At 44.9% G+C, this 16,446-nt stretch overlaps 1 protein-coding gene across 1 annotated transcript in view; it reads right to left on the bottom strand.

The window, feature by feature from the left end:
* Positions 1-16,446, bottom strand: part of Ube3a (ubiquitin protein ligase E3A) — a 35,681-nt gene that overhangs the window by 9,556 nt on the left and 9,679 nt on the right. Inside the window, exons 2-5 of the mRNA XM_065223396.1 lie at positions 4,678-5,337; positions 3,571-4,567; positions 2,616-3,512; positions 2,090-2,555 (exon numbers count right to left, since the gene is read on the bottom strand). Of these exons, the coding sequence (XP_065079468.1) occupies positions 2,090-2,555; positions 2,616-3,512; positions 3,571-4,567; positions 4,678-5,337 (3,020 nt within the window). The remainder of the gene's footprint in view (positions 1-2,089; positions 2,556-2,615; positions 3,513-3,570; positions 4,568-4,677; positions 5,338-16,446) is intronic.

The following is a 16,446-nucleotide window of genomic DNA, read 5'->3' as shown; positions in this document are numbered from 1 at the left end:
ACCAAGCATGACCAAAATCAGGACAATCGCTTGCATAAAGACTGGAACGCGCAAAAATTGATCGACAAAAAATCGTTTCCTTCAGTCAAAATTCATATCACAAAAATCTTCTTATTTTTCTTGTGGTAGTTCAATTCATATACCTTAGAGGAAAAAATGTTCGTTTATTCTTTTGGTTTGCCAAATCCGAACTGCCGTGCCTTCCGCTTAACCCCTCCAATAAATTTTGCACAATTCGCCGCCGAACGCCAGTAAGATTTAAACTGCTGCTCTTTTTCCATGGATTTATTAGTTTTTTTTTGAGACTCCGTTTGACCAAGGCCCAATACCGTTCGATAGGGCAGAGTTCTGGGCTGCACAGTAGTATGGGAGACATTGAGCTTTCCAGCGGCGTCCCGGATGGAGAGGTTAGGATTCCGCTTATATTTCACCACCACCTTCTTCGTCGTCGCGGCCTTATTTCCACGTCCGGATTACGATTGCCGCCGCTTCCAGGCAGACAGACGCTCCCCGAACAGTTTTAAAACGTTTGTCACGATCGATTTGGCCACATCCAGCAATTTTGCCAACTTGGCGTGTGAGAACGTTGGATTCTCTTGCTGCGCGAGCAAAATTTTGACACGCTGCTCCTCTTGCTTGGACGTCATTTTGAAAACTGGAGAGCAAACGGTGAAAACTCATCATAGCAACCATTGTATATCAACTTCCAAATGCAGAATTTCAGGTTTTTTTTTATGCATTATTAACAGAAATACACCAATTTGAAGTTGACCAATTGTTGCGCGTTCCAGACTTTAGCAACACCCCTTCTTCAATCAATCCCAACATAACCGGTTGTGATATGAAAAAAAAATGATCATTGCCGAGTTTGAAATGAGCCGAGCGCACCATTTTTCTGAGGAGTAGAATGCCTACTGCCAAATCATTCCAAAGAGCTTCAGAGCTTGTGAGCGAAGGGGGATAAAATTAGAGTGAGGTTTGCTGCCATTTATGTTCATGTTTTCTATCACACGCTCTTACTCTCACTCTGGGTGAACTTTGAGCTTCTTGCGTCGAACAAAAAAGTCATCCGGAGCTCGAAAAGCGCACCTCACGTCAAATCATCCTCTCACTGAAGTTCATTCTCCCTCTCTCTCGAGGGGTTTTTGTTTACTTCTTCCATATTCCTGCCACCACTCACTCGAGGTGAGGGCTGGATAAACCCGTAGGACAAGAGTGTTTTAAAACCTCCAGTGAGTTTGAGGAGTTTCAGTAAGCCTGGTTATAGGTCATGGAACTTGATATAAGAATAATTATTCTTTACAAACCCCAGGAGCATTCTTGTAATCTTGTGGTTAGTTTTCAAAAAAGCTGAAGTTGTTAACTTATTCCTTTATGTCATTTGGAAGCTTTATGAAAACCCTTCGATTTGATGCGTCATCCATCTGTGTACCTTAGATCATTCGAGATTTTAAAGCGTTTAATGCGGCCAAGTTTTCAAGTGATCAATTTCGTTAAAACTTCTAAATTTCTTTCATTTAGGAGATTTTCAGTCGCAGGCTGCTTCATCTCCGGAAGCCCCAGAAGGGGGCTTCCCTAGTTACATAGATGAGAGTTTGGAGACCCCAGAAGGGGTTCTCCTAGAGGTGGGTGGGGCTCCAGAAGGGAGTCCCCTTAGTACAGCATTTTTTAACAGAGTTCATTATAGTTCCTTTTTTGGTTTCTAGCGTGGCAGTAAGGTAATCGTCATGTGATATCCAGGCTTATTCCAGTGGTGTCCATGTTCGAGGCGGAGTCATTTCGTATATATTGGTTTATTATATTCTATAGAACAGTCCAGCATTTTTTAGGAAAACTATTAGGGCTACTTCCGTGGACGGGTCGTTAGAGAGGACGATACACATGCTGTCCGGTATTCCATAGAGGAGCCGGATGTTATGGAAGCAGGGACAGTTAACAATCAGGTGTTCGACTGTCATAATCGTGTTGTAGGAGTCGCAAATCTTCCGAAAAGAGGTAGCGCTACCCATGTTGGATTTTTACTGGCATAGTAAGTGATGGATGGGCATTCCATCGAGCATTAATTTCCCTAAATATATGCATCACTTACCGGTGGTAAACTGCAGCAGCTTCCGTTTCGATTCCATCGACAACCCGTGCACGATATTCCAGAAATCCTTGATCGTCTGCGAGTCCGACGTGAAGCCACCCTCGTACTCGGTCGATTGTTCCAGCTCGTTGAAATCGAACTCTTTGCTGCCGCACACTATCAGCTCGATCTCCTCCGGTCGGAACAGCAGGTGCAGCGGACTTTCGTCCGTCACCATCTGGAAGCCACGCTTGAACGCTTTGAACTGTTTCTCGATACTCTGGTTGAGCAAAAAGTCCGTATAGAGTTCCACGAAGTCCTGCTTGTTGTCCTGGTTGACGAAGATCTTGTCTCCGTCCGGTTTCAGCTCATGCTCCAGTGCATTGCCGAACACGTCCTTGTAGCAAATTTTAAACGTTTGCATAAACACTTCCTCCATGTCGTTGTCTTGGTGGTCCAACATCGATTTTAAACTGTTGTACAAAACCTGTTGGGAGGAATTGATTTAAGTCTAAATTATGATGATTGAATTTCGGTCAACACTTACTGGATTCCAATCCCGCAGATCCACATACGATCCCTTCATTCCCATCAGCTTTCGGTAGACCACCATCGGGAAGTTCACTGCCAAAATGATGTTGTTGTAAATGGCTAATCCGAGTACGATTCCGATCAGCGTAAACTGGGCCTCGTTTTCGAACGATGTTGAATTGAACCACACCGTGTTGGTGTCTTCAATGTTGATAAACATTCCGTAGTCCGGATTGAAAATCTCTTCGATGATTAACTGAAAGAATTCCTTCGATACGCCACCCTCGTCAATTCCCTGTTCCCCGGAAAATTCTACCACCAATTGCTTCTTCAAATCCTTCGGGTTCGACATCGCTATCATCTCCAGCTCGACCAGCGCATCGTCAATGATATGATCCCGGCGAATTTTCAACTTCAGGAAAGGATTCCCGTTCTGCTGCCCACCGCCACCCAGTTGGTGATGCAGGAAGGTTAACCGTCGTTCCGAGTACATCCGGATCCGGGAGTCGTAGTACAGGGCGAGCGTTTTCGTTGCCGGCGTTAGGATGAACGAGTACAGCATGAAGCTGAACTTTTTGGTCGAGTTCGCAAAGTATGCTCCCTCCGAGGTAGTGTTTTTGTAGTTGAGATAGTCGTGGTCCATTTCGATTACGTCGCACAGGGGTTCGTTGTAGAACTCCTCGTACGGTACGTGGGGCTTCCGACAGTCTAGGATGTTAACGTCCAGTTCGGTCGCCAGAGGGTCCTCTAGCTTTTGTTGTTTGGCTTTCTTTTCTTTGCTATTGTACACTGGGGGTTCGTCATCCTCCGGGATAAGCGAAAGATAGGTCGGCGGGGCAATGTCACCCATATCGGCTTCCCGGTAGTGTTTGGGATCCACGTCACCGGCCAGGATGTTGGCGTAGAAGACGAGCTAGAAAGGAGTATATTTCAAAAAATCGGGCAAAAGGGAGAGCCTACAACCTACTCACCTTCATCACCTTGGTCGCATTGCACACGACCTCGTTGTCGTGAATTTTGACGTCCCGATAGTAGTTCAGCGAAAGGGTGGAGATTGTTACCAGCTGCTGCACCAACTGCAACATTGGTTGAATGCCATCCTTACTGTGTACCGCCCAGATGTGTACTAACCGTGATTGGGCCCAAACCGGCAGGTGACAAACGGCAGCACAAATCCTAGGTAGCGATACCTCCAGGAACTCGGCCGTTCCAATTTGTAATACTTCAAAGACGATTACAAAAACCGTAACGATCTCTTCCAGATCCACCTTCTGGGTGAGATGCACACGCAGTTCGACACTGAGCGTTTCTCCTAGCGATTGTAAGGCATTGTTGATGGGACCAAATACGGAGCTATTCGCTTCGTATAGCGCTTTCATCGAACGCCGCAAGCTTACCAAATCGACCGTCGTATAATGCCTTTCCTTCGTTTCCGGCGGCGCCTTCTCCGCACAACTGTCTTCGTCCTTGTCCAGATCCCCCTCCAGGGTTCGTAAGTCTTCTTTTTTGAGATTTTTCAAATCTTCCGGTGCTTTCTCGAGCATCGCATCGATACTCGAGCAGGGTCTTTTTTGAAAGCTTTGCGCTATCGATTGGTACGAGGAAAAAATGGCACCCAGGGTACGGATCAGCGGTGTGTCCGAATTGTCTCGCTTACATGCTTCCATCAACTCCCGAAGCTTAGCTTCGTCCAGAGAATCTACCGGCGATGAGTCTCGTTGTTTTTTGCTAGATTCCTTGTTGCAACTGCTGCTAGTGCTGAGCGTTTTCTTCTTCCCACCAATGAGATTACTACTGCTACTGGCAAATGGCGAACTGCTTCCCTGACTAGTAGCGCTGCTACGGAGAGCATAGGGACTCTTGACACTCCCCTCACCGCCTCCACCCTCGTAATGGTGGTTTTGATTTTTTCGTATATTCGATTCCCGCTGCTCATCTTCATCCATGGAGTCCATGTCGAGATTTGAACTAGAATTAAGAAAGTAATAAGTTATCCCTAAACAAGCCTATCTTAGAAAGATCCAACAACAAGCAGGAAGCAACGAAAAGCTATGAAACGAATCGTAACCAAATTTTACCTATCGTTCATCTCTTCCAGATTGGCAGCGGTAATCAAACGCCAAGCAGCAGATTCAGCTTCGGTGCTGACCGTAGAATCATCCAGTCCGGAACTTGATCCGGACGAACTGCCAGCAGATGCATTTCCACTACTACTACTACCATCCTTAACTGAAACAGCACTAGCAGATACTGACGTAGCCACCGATGACGACGAAGATCCGGGCGTCGATGTAGATGCACTGGCCATGGTTTTTGGCACCTTCGATGGGTGCGTATCGCACAGGGTGGCTTCCTGTGTGAACAGCTGGATAGCACGGGCGGCGGCCGCATTCGGGGTAAGCTTTTCCACCTTACCGCTTGAGGCACAGTATTTGTTGTTGCATTTCGGATTGCCACATCCGTCGACCAGTTGGTAAAAGTATCGCTCGATAAGCTTCTTCGCAGAAGCACGCTTCATATCTTCGCTTTCGGAACCGGTAGATCTGGCGGTACCGGTGACTGCAGGTGTTGTTGCTGCTGCTGCTGGTGTACTACTCTTGGAACGATTTTCACAGACGTTGGCGGTGCGGCGCGGCTTGTCCGCTTCGTGGGAGCCGAGTTGCGGAGTTACTACTTTAGCGGGAGAGGCTGATTGAGTTCGTTTTGCCCCGGATGACGACGATTCTTCATCGATCCTGCTGCGGGAGGTAGATTTGGTGGCTTCAGTGGACGGTATGAGATTGGTTATACGCACCCAAACTATGCAAATCATTTGAAGAGTGTGAAATTTTAAGGCAGACCTAGGAAATAGGTAGGGCCAGTCCGGAGGACTTTGGAAACGGGTTAAGATTTCACATCCTCTGAAGGCAGGTTCTATTAAATTTTGGACAGTTTACTTAAAGCGTTGGAACTGACGGATCTAGGAGATATATTCGGAGAAATTGGGCCAGGGGTCAGTATATTCCGGGACGCTTTGAGATAAGCCAGAAACAGGACAGTACAGTGCTATCATAAAAGCAATGGCCTTCAGGGGAAGACCTGATCTATTCCTGAGGCTAGTCATCGTAGGTAGCTAGGTGTTGGCATTGTAGAGTTTGTTGTAAAACATATGAAAACAATTATTGTAGTTAGTCGTACCGTTGGAGAACCTTGATGAAGATAAGTTTACCCTTGATGCCGTTCGAGAAAGATTGTTGGCAGAAGAAATCTGACCAAATGACCGATGAGCACAAAGAGAAGCCGTCGGCGCTTGTTGGAATCAAACAGAAACCACGGAAGTTCACAGGTTATTGTAATCGGTGTCACAAGAAAGGACACATGGCCAAGGACTGCAGAAGCAAGATTCATGCGGAAGCGAATGCAGCAAGTGGCGGAAAGGCTGTTGCGTTGATGAGTGGTAGGTCATCTAATAGCGGCGATCGAAGAAAAGTTACCTTCAAGCTAGACTCAGGAACTGGTGACCACCTAGTGAACCAGAAGGGATATTTCGAAACTCTTGAAAGAATGAAGAATCCCGTCATTATATGTGTTGCAAAAGATGACCAGTCCATAACAGCATGGCACAAAGAAAAAAATCGTCGGGGTCAACAGTCTCGGTGTTTAGTGTACCATAGACAACGTTCTCTATGCACCAGATTTGCGAGCGAACCTTCTATCGGTGAAAAAGCTGACTATAGCAGGTGTCAAGGTGTCTGATGCTACGCGTGAAATACTTCAGGCGACCCCCCGGTAATCCCGCGTAGGACCGAGAGAGGAAAAGGTAGAGAAGAAATTTAGTGGAAATAAAAGTTTTGTTCTGCACACACGCGTTTTGATTCAATCACCAGCAAATCTTCCGAAAACCAATTCTTATGATATTTTTCTATGAACATTTTGGTCCATTCGAACCGGATGAACATTTTGTGATGGTTTTTGTTGATTTATGGAGATATTCTGGCGAAAATTTGTGATTTCCACCGGTTGGAAAAAATAGAAAGTTGCCAAACGACGCGTCGTGCAGTAGTGTGTGTGCGCGCGAAACATGATCGATCGTGTTTGAAATACGAAATCCGAGTGAAAGAAGAATAGCAAAGAACTTCCTCGAACGTTCGGAAGTATTTGTGAAATAGTGTAGTGAAGAGTTGTGCTCATGAGTGAGGAAACTCCACATCCGGCAAGAAACATAACACCGAGAAATCTGCTCGACGCTTTGCTCGGTGTGCAATCAACAAGTTACGTATCAGTGCAACAGCAGAAACAGGAACAGAAGCAGAAAGATATGGCGAAGAACCTGGATAGGTTGATTGACCAGCGTGATTTGGCGAAGGAAAAGATGATCCGGATTCAAGAGCGGTTGGATCAGGAAAACATCAGTATTCACTGGCTCAAATTGCAACTCGAGACTCTCCGCCGGTGCAACGACGATCTGCAGAAGTCATATCTGGAGATTTGTGAACTCGTTTCGAGGGATCAACGTGACGAGTTTAGAAGAGACTACTTCCGAAACGAGCTGTTTGTGCAAGTTCAAACGGAAATTGAAAAGTGGAATGTAGAAGAAGAAGACAAACAGCGAAGAAAAATGAATGCGTTGGCGCCTGCTTTCGTGCCGCAGCAACCAGTGGTAGTGAAGAATTCGACACCTCATCTGCAGGTACCGCTGCCAACATTCGACGGCAGTCTTGAGAATTGGTACTCTTTTAAGTGTATGTTCAATACTATAATGAACAGGTACCCTGATGAGTCTCCGGCGATTAAACTTTACCACTTGAAGAATTGCCTTGTTGGAAACGCTGCTGGTAAGATTGACCAAGACGTAATCAACAACAACGATTACGATTCGGCATGGAAGATGCTAGAAGACACCTATGAAGACGAGCGACTCATAATTGACACTCACATAGATGCTCTACTCAACCTCCCCAAGATGACGAGTGAGAACGGCAATGAATTGCGGAACCTACTCGATACCTGTACCAAAAATATTGACGCTTTGAAGAATCGAGAGCTACCTGTGGGAGGACTTTCGGAAATGATACTGGTCAATGTAATTTCCAAACAGTTGGATAAAGAAACAAGGAAACTGTGGGAATCCCAGCTCCCAGTGGATGAGCTGCCTACGTATGCTGATATGGTTGATTTCTTACGCGAGCGAGGTCGCATTCTGCAGAAAATGAAAGGCTACAATGAACCACGACCTCCCGCTCCAACGAAGCTGAAAAGTAAACCGGAACAGAAAACTATTCAAGGGAGGAATTTCATACAAACATCCAGCCAGGCCAAAGATGCATGTTTCTGCTGCAGTGGTGATCACCTGATTTACAAGTGTGACATTTTCCAAGGACTCACTGTCAATGAACGGTTCATCAAAGTGAAGCAAATCGGTCTTTGCTTCAATTGCCTACGACGCGGCCATTGTACGGGTGAGTGCAATTCTCGCGTCACTTTTCAAATAGACCAATGTAACATATCCACCATTTTGAGAAAATCGAAGTTGAAGTTCGACAGATTATTATTTTAACTGTTTAAAAACAATACATTTGGCATTACTATTTTTAATGTAGTCAGCATATAATAACGTTGAAAATTCAGAAGAAACAGTAAAATCACAATTTTACTTTGAATTTCATGCTACAACATAGAAAAAATCACATAGGACGTTTTGACAAGTCGAGTTGTACATCGGACATGTTACATTGGACGATTTTTCTCAATGACATAATCAATGAGTGTTACATTGGACGTTTTGTCTACATGATACTAGATTCCCTTTCACAGATTTCAAAGTATAGTACCTAACTTTAGATTGGCCCCGCCTATGGAAAATGAGCACCAATCATGTTAGGCAGTCCGAATGACCGAAGTAACAATCATGTACCCATCATTTCAAACTGTACATTGGATAATTTTTGATCAATGATTATCTTAAATAAATGAAAGTAAATTTGGATGGATGTTTTTGTATCACATACATAGACAGAAGAGCGATAGTTTGTATCGCTTAACTCGATTTGTTTACATTTGTTACATTGGTCTATTTGAAAAGTGACGCGAGAATTCTGAAAGGACGTGCAAAACATGCAAGCGAAAACATCATACTCTCCTGCATGAAGATAAGCCCACAGCTTACAAGACACTGGTAAGCCAATCAACTGCGTCAGTTCCCGCCGTTGCAGAAGATCATCGTGAGATTGCTGTACAAACACATGGATCTATCAACTGTGCAAATTCGTTCATGCTGAAACAACATGTGCTCCTTTCGACCGCAGAAGTGCTTGTGTGTGATTCCGGAAATAAAACTGTGGTATGCCGTGCCTTGTTGGACTCAGGATCTGATTCGAACTTAATCTGTGAAGCTCTTGCGAGAAAATTGAACATTGTCATGGAAAACGTCAACATCCCAATCAGCGGGGTCAATAACGCTGAAACGCAAGTTAAGTATAAGCTTTGTGCAAAGATCAGCTCTCGCGTTAATTCGTTCAACGCCTTTCTAGACTTTTTGGTGGTACCAACGATCACCACCAATCTGCCACTCATGAAGGTCGACATACGTTCCTGGACAATTCCCGCAAGCCTAGCTTTGGCGGATCCGTCGTTCCACGTTCCCGACGAAATCCAAATGATCATCGGCGCTGAACTATTTTTCGAATTACTGAAGGGCGGCCGTATGAAGCTTGCAGGCGGAACACCCATGTTGGTTGAAACACATCTTGGATGGATTGTCAGCGGTCCCGTAAAGGTGGATCAAGGCGGTCCGAATCGTAGAGTTTGCCAATTAAACCTCACCGACGAACAACTCAATCGCACCCTCGTGAAGTTCTGGGAGTTGGAAACATGCCAGGAAGCCTTACCATACACACCAGCAGAACAAGCCGTAGAGAAACATTACGAGCGAACATTTTCCCGTGAGGAAACAGGTCGATACACTGTCAGACTGCCATTCAACGAAAACAAGGTTCAACTTGGCAATTCCTTGGAAACCGCACGGACACGTTTCAATCGTCTACTACGATCGTTCGTCAACGAAAACAAGAAGAATCGATACACTGAATTCATGACAGAATACTTGGCCCTCGGTCATATGATTGAGGTCCATGACAATCCCAATGATTGCTACTTCTTACCTCATCACGCCGTTTACAAGGAGTCAAGCTCGACGACAAAAATCCGTGTAGTGTTTGACGCTTCGGCGAAGACCACGTCAGGTCTCTCGCTGAACGATGCTTTAGAGACAGGACGAACAGTGCAAAACGACCTTATCACAATTCTCCTCCGATTTTGCTGCTTTCCTGTGGCAATAACAGCAGATGTTCCGAAGATGTATCGTCAGGTGTATGTCCACAAAGATGATAGGAAGTATCAACGCACTCTATGGCTGAATTCAAATAACGAAGTCGGAACATTCGAGTTGACAACTGTAACGTACGGTTGTTCCAGTGCACCATACCTGGCAACGCGCACATTGATGCAATTGGCAAAGGATGAAGCATCTGAGCTGCCCCTCGCAGCCAGAGTCATTGAAGATAACAGCTATATCGACGACTTTCTTACTGGGGCAAATACCGAGCAAGAGGTGATTGAAATCTGCAAGCAACATACGGAACTACTGAGGCGAGGAGGATTTGGAGTTCACAAGTTCTGCTCCAATAGTGAAGTTGTTCGAAACAGTATTCCGGTTGAACTCCAAGAAACACTGCTAAACGTTGAAGATGCTGACATTAACAGTGTGATCAAAACTCTCGGCTTGATTTGGAATCCCAACGACGACTACTTTACCTTCATCGTGAACCCACTTGATGGCAGACTGCCGAATCCCATACCAACCAAACGCAGCGTACTTTCTGCCATTGGACTTCTCTTTGATCCATGTGGTTACATTGGACCTATGACTACGACATCAAAATTGCTGATGCAAGATTTGTGGCGAATCAAGCTAGGATGGGACGAAGAATTGCCGGACGACCAGTACCAGTTGTGGACAATTTTCCGGGAGCAGCTGCCATCTGTCAACAAACTACAAAAGAAGCGGTGTGTAATCTCAAGCGACGCAGTAGCAATAGAACTTCACGGATTTTCGGATGCTTCCAAGCGTGCTAACGGGGCAGTCTTGTACACGAGGTGCATCTCCCCCGATAGCACGGTAAATGTTGAGCTGGTTTGTAGCAAGTCGAGAGTGGCTCCTTTAAAACCAACGACTATTCCTCGTCTCGAACTGTGTGGAACTTTGCTTCTAGCGCGTCTGGTGGAAAAAACTGTAGCTGCAATGAAAGTTTCTTTTTCGAATGTGATACTTCACACGGATTCGCAAGTATGTTTGAGCGTCCCGGGTTTGAGCTGGATGAAAAAATCACCGCTTGCTTTGAACCAGTTTGTTGCAAATCGTGTCGCAACGGTACATGAACTGACCCACGATTACGAATGGTGCTATGTGAGATCTCAAGACAACCCTGCGGACATAATCTCGCGTGGGGTACTACCAGCAGAACTACTCACGATGGAGCATTGGTTTAAAGGTGCACCTTCATTGTGGCTGCAGAATCCAGTACACGATGAAGGCAGGATTTGTTTGGACGACAACGAACTTCCAGAACTCAAGTCAACGACTGTTGTAACTGCTGTACATCAGAAAACACACATCGATTTGAATAAGGTGAGCAATTTTCGACGGCTGCAAAGAGCGTGGGCGTATGCATTGCGGTTCATCAAGAACATACGCACGAAGGTTTGTAATACGTCTGACTTACAAGCACAAGAAATCGCTGAGGCAACACATGTAATCGTCCTTCTGGTGCAGAAGGAAGAATTTCAGGAACTTTTCAACGCACTGAAGGATAAAAAGAAGAAGTTGAAGCAGTACCAAGGTCTTGCTCCATTCATTGACACCGACGGACTCATTAGGGTTGGCGGTCGTCTCAAGTACTCGTCAATACCTTATGATGGAAGACACCAAATCTTGCTGCCGGAGAAACACCATGTGACTCAAATCATTGTCCGTCAGTTACACGAGGAACATTTTCATGTCGGGCAGCGAGGCTTGCTGTCTATCGTGCGTGAACGATACTGGCCTATAAACGCAAAGCTGCTGATAAAGAGGATCGTCTCCAAGTGCAATAGTTCGGTAGGTTGCCCATGAATTGATTCACTGGCTTTGGGTTATGGCGAAAGTTTTCGAATACTGGAGTCGACTATGCTGGTCCAGTGTATCTCAAGGAAGTTGGTCCGGGTAGAAATAAAACTGAATACAAGGCCTATATTGTTGTGTTTATTTGTTTGGCCACCAAGGCAATTCATATTGAAGTGGTATCCAACTTACGGCCGAGAATTTCATCGCTGCGCTGCAGCGCTTCATTAACAGACGTGGTATGGTAACCAACATGTATTCCGACAATGGGACGACTTTCGTCGGTGCAAATCATGAGCTGGCAGAGTTGCGCATCTTGTTTGACGATCAAGCCCATCAACGAAAACTCAACGATTTCTGTACTTCGAAGGGAATTCAATGGCACTTTTTCCTTCCGCGCAGCCCCCACTTTGGTAGTATGTGGGAGGCTGGGGTAAAATCAGCTAAGCACCATTTGAAGCATGTCATCGGTGAAACTCGGCTAACTTTTGAAGAGATGACGACTTTCTTAGCCCAATGTGAAGCCATCTTGAACAGCAGACCTCTAATTCCAGTTTCAGACGATCCAAATGACATCGAAGTACTGACTCCATCGCACTTCCTTATTGGAAGATCGGCCTTGAGTATTCCTGAACCGTCATACTCCGAAGTGAAAGTTGGCCGACTAAATCGTTGGCAACACATCCAGCTGATGAAGGAGCATTTCTGGAAGCGCTGGTCGGCTGAATATTTGCATCATCTACAGTCCAGGCCGAAGTGGCATAACGAAGTTACCAAGATCGAGATTGGCACTTTGGTAGTATTGAAGGACGACAATGCTCCCCCACATCAGTGGCGTCTAGGACGCATAGTGACAACGCACCCTGGACAGGATGAAATAGTGCGGGTGGTTACGATCCGCACAAACACTGGAGAATACCGACGAGCTATATCGAAGATCTGTTTTCTCCCAACTGTTGATCCGATGGACTCAACGGGGGGAGTATGATGCTACGCGTGAAATTCTTCAGGCGACCCCCCGGTAATCCCGCGTAGGACCGAGAGAGGAAAAGGTAGAGAAGAAATTTAGTGGAAATAAAATGAAGTAATGAAATTGGGTTGTTAGCGGAATGCTTTAATAAAACAGCAAAAAAAGGTTATCTTCCATTTAATTCCACTTAATTAATTTTGGTATCCATGACAGATACGTATTTCGACTACAATGTGCAGTCTTCATCAGTTTTTAATTAGTTAGGTAGGTTCCGATTCAACACATTGTAGTTTCATTTTCATTTCATTTAGAGTTGAATAGATTTTTCTCCTTTAGCTTACTTAAATCTTTGGTTTTAATTAGTTAGGTAGGTTCCGATTCAACACATTGTAGTTTCATTTATATACCTGTGATCTTGACTTTTATACCTAGGGGATGAGTACTTAAGGGAGTTAGATTTTGATAAGTTCTTTAGTGGGAATGACACTGATGAAGACTGCACATTGTAGTCGAAATACGTATCTGTCATGGATACCAAAATTAATTAAGTGGAATTAAATGGAAGATAACCTTTTTTTGCTGTTTTATGGAAATAAAAGTTTTGTTCTGCACACACGCGTTTTGATTCAATCACCAGCAAATCTTCCGAAAACCAATTCTTATGATATTTTTCTATGAACAGTGTCGTTTGGAGAAAAATCGGCTGAGATGAACCACAATGGTGAGATTGTAGGTATGTGTCCTTTAAAAGGCGATTTCTACGCTGATTTGTGGCACCGCAGGCTAGGTCATCTCGGAATACAAAATCTGCGTAAACTAACGGCAATGGTATCAGGTATGACCGTGGAACAAGGTATTCTTGATTTTTGTGATACTTGTGTTTTCGGGAGGCAGTGCCGAGAACCATTCAACGGAACACGAGTAAGATCTGAAAGACCGTTAGAACGCGTGCACTCCGATGTTTGTGGACCGATTACGCCAAAAGCTTGGGATGGTTCTCGGTACATCGTCTCTTTCATTGATGTTTTCACGCACTTTGCATTACTTTTCACAATAAAAAGAAATCAGAGGTATTCAAGAAGTTTCGAAACTATGAAGCGATGGTTTCAGTTGCGACGGACCACCGAATCTCGAAGCTTTCTGTGGATCAGGGCAGAGAATACTGCTCAAAGGACCAGGCACGATTCTATTCCGAGAAGGGTATCCAGATAGAACCAACTGTTGCATACACTCCACAGCAGAATTGAGTCCCCGAGAGGTTCGATCGAACGTTAATCGAGAAAGTTCGTATGATGCTGATTAAGTCCAAGGCACCGAAACGTATGTGGAATGAAGCTGCACTAGCTGGGGTCTATCTCACGAACCGTAGTCCGACCAATGTTGTTTCGAAAAGCAACACTCCTATCGGGATGTGGACGAATCAGATGCATGATATGACTAAGCTCAGACTGTTTAGCTGCAAGGCATGTCCATGTGTTCACACTCAGCAGTGGAAAAAGCTAGATTCGAAGAGTCAGTTGTCAGTGATGGTCGGCTACGCACCTAATGGGTACAGACTGTGGAATATGAAGACCCTGAACTTGTTTATAGCACGAGACGTAAAATTTAACGAATACTATTTGCCGCTTATATCCAAGATGAACGAAGAACCCGAACCCACCTTGTTTGTAGCTTCTTACGATTTCGCTGAAGAGACGGATGCTGGTGTTGCAGCAAATCTACCAGACACTAGAAGATTCGAGCAAGAGGGGGAAGAATCAAATGAAGACGTCGAATCAGATGGTCAAGAGGATGTCGAACCAGATACTGCTTTCAACACCTCGGCCACGCTCTCTTCGTTTCTAGATCCTGGTCATAACATTGACACGGCGACCACGAGGCATCGCGAACGGGAGCGCAAGCTCCCCGGTTAGTTACGAGATTTTTTAGTTGGAAGATTATTTTCTGCGTATGCATCCCCTGCAGACCACAAGAAGATGACACTTAGTGAAGCTTCAAATACTGCGCTCCCTTCGTGCTTTGAACGTCGATCAAGCCCGTTTTGCGGTAAGTCAAATATGATGTTAACTGGAACAGAAACGGTTTCTGCTGCCCAATCTTCCTGTTCTCTATGTAGATGTTCCAACTACGTTCGATAAGATCTCCAGTCGAGCTGACAAGACATGCTGGTTGAAAGCTGTGAACGATGAACTGGATTCCTTGCACTCCAATAACGTTTGACGACTTGTGAAGTCCTGAGGGAATCAGGCCGTTGCAATCGAAATGGGTATTTCGAGTCAAAGAGGACGAATTTGACGACCCTATCCGCTACAAAGCTCGCTTGGTCGCTAATGTGGTGTTTACACTTAGGCTAGTTCACTAGCGCTAATGAGCTTGCTGCTGGGAAAAACGCTCACCAGCCTAATGCAAACAGGGAATCAGCGTCTACCAGCATGAGATTTCAGGAGCAAATGAAATTCGTGCTAGTTGGCTAGTACACTAGCGCTAGCAAATCCGCACAGATGTAAACACCCCACAAAAGGATTCCAACAGAAGGCTGGCGTGAACTATGCTGAAACGTATGCTCCAGTACCAAAGCTGAGCACCACAAGTTCAGCACTTGTAGTGTTCAGAAGAAGTTTCACGTCCATCAACTTGATGGCAAAACTGCTTTCCTATATGGTGAACTAAGAGAAGATGTGTTTATGGCAGTTCAAAAAGTAGTAGAAGCTCCAAGCAATATGGTGTACAAACTAGCGAAATCGTTATATGACCTTAAGTAAAGTCCTCGATGCTGGAACTTCGTCCGTTCCAAACACGACTACAGCTTGTATACTAGGGTGAGCCGAGGTGACATACTCTACGTGATTGTGTACGTGGATGATCTACTCCTGATGGAAGACAACATTGGTATGATAGATCAACTGAAGAAAAAATTGTCGTTGAAACTCAAGATGACAGATTGCGGAGAAGTTAGAAATTTCAAAAAGGAAAAGTGCAACCCTGTGAAAATTCCGATGGAGAAGGGCCTTGCGCTACCTGAGTCGAGCTGTGGTACTGATCAACCCTACCGCGAGCTGCTTATGCTATGCGTCAGACCTGACATCTGTTATGCTGTTGGACATATGGGAAGATACCAGCAATGCCCCAGCGATAGCAACTGGCAAGCTCTGCAGAAGATTGTTAGATACTTGAAGGCGATCAAGTCATTGAGATTGTTGTTTCGCCACGAGCATGATGCATAAGTGTTGACCGGATATGCAGATGAAGATTGGGCTTCAGATAGCAGCGATCGACAATCAATAAGCGGATACCTCTTCAAGGTCTACGTCACTTCCGAAAGCAGAAAACAACAAACTATGGCAATGTCATCAAGCGAGGCTGAGTACGTGGCACTAAAACTTCACTGAGAAGCTAAGTTTACGAGCTAACCAGGTTTCCAATAAATACCTAAAATACTCAATAAAACCACTCTATGCTGTCAAGGCAATGCTTGTCTACGTAAATTTGAATCATTATCAATCATAAAAGAACTACCTCAAGCAAAAAAAAAAATCTCCCAAGCCAGAACATTAAAGGCTGGCTAAAAGTAAATTAGCACGCCTCTAGTGTTGGGAATCGAAAATCTTTGACAGTGGTTTGTTTACACTTCTATTTCCAGTTGTTCGGTGCAAGTTTGATCAAAGTAGTCGATCGCGTTCAGAAATAACGTCAAATGGAACTCGAAAAATCCAGAGTGGTCGAGTGCTAAGAACCTACAAG

Source organism: Ochlerotatus camptorhynchus, unplaced genomic scaffold, assembly GCF_037179485.1.
Source record: "Ochlerotatus camptorhynchus isolate MF236.1 unplaced genomic scaffold, CSIRO-AGI_Acam_v1.1 ptg000192l, whole genome shotgun sequence".
Classification (NCBI taxonomy): domain Eukaryota; kingdom Metazoa; phylum Arthropoda; class Insecta; order Diptera; family Culicidae; genus Ochlerotatus; species Ochlerotatus camptorhynchus.
The sequence above is the reverse complement of the archived record's forward strand: the minus strand, read 5'-3'. Positions and strand labels throughout refer to the sequence as shown.